Source organism: Oxyura jamaicensis (assembly GCF_011077185.1).
Source record: "Oxyura jamaicensis isolate SHBP4307 breed ruddy duck chromosome 33 unlocalized genomic scaffold, BPBGC_Ojam_1.0 oxy33_random_OJ72940, whole genome shotgun sequence".
In the NCBI taxonomy this organism is placed as follows: Eukaryota; Metazoa; Chordata; class Aves; order Anseriformes; family Anatidae; genus Oxyura; species Oxyura jamaicensis.
In genome coordinates this window covers 1-760 of record NW_023305090.1, presented here as the reverse complement: position 1 = coordinate 760, position 760 = coordinate 1, and the positions used below count along the sequence as shown (strand labels likewise).

General features: G+C 47.5%; 1 protein-coding gene across 1 annotated transcript in view; it reads left to right on the top strand.

Annotated features, from left to right (window-relative positions):
- The window catches only part of LOC118158658 (actin cytoskeleton-regulatory complex protein PAN1-like), a 1,719-nt gene extending 1,350 nt beyond the window's left edge, over window positions 1–369 (top strand). Inside the window, exon 2 of the mRNA XM_035313335.1 lies at window positions 1–369. Within this exon, the coding sequence (XP_035169226.1) occupies window positions 1–300 (300 nt within the window). The 3' untranslated portion in view covers window positions 301–369.
- Window positions 370–760: the final 391 nt, after the last annotated feature.

Here is a 760-nt window from a genome sequence, read left to right as displayed (position 1 = left end):
CCTCCTCCCATGCCGCTGCCGCCGAAGCCTCCTCCCATGCCGCTGCCGCCGAAGCCTCCTCCCATGCTGCTGCCGCCAAAGCCTCCTCCCATGCCGCTGCCGCCGAAGCCTCCTCCCATGCCTCCTCGGCCTCCAGTGATGGTGGTCCTGCCTACCACAGCTGGAAGAGAAGCACAGGTTATGCATGGGGCCGTGGCAGGTTGCCTATCCAAAATACACAGCCCACTGCTCCTCCACAAGGAAACACCTGTGGATACTTACAGACATTCACGTTGGACATGCCATCATTGCAAAGCCTGAAAAAGGAAAATAGTAAATTTTAATAGCCTAACAAAAGAGACATCTTATATATTGAAAAGTTAATTTTCATTATGTATACATAGGTGTACGTGCATTTTTTTTTCCAACTCTATGGGGAACCCCGGTATCACTAAAATATTTAGGGAGGGAATATAGTGATAATCCATCTTTGCAATGAGGTTCTTCCAGACTTCGGGTTCATTATGAAATTTGTATGTGTTAGAATCAAAATGGTGTTTATATCCCCAGGATTGTCAGCTGACAGTCCTGAGAACCCTAAATGTAATGCAAAGTACAAATACACATTGTAATTGTAATCCAAAAAGCTGCTCTGAGCTTACACTGTGACGTCAAATCCCATGGGGTCCAGCCCAGGTTGCAACATCCCCCTGGAATCAGAGGTGGAATGTTTTACCTGTTCTCCTCTCCCTCCAGCAGCTTCCTGTACATGGCAATCTCC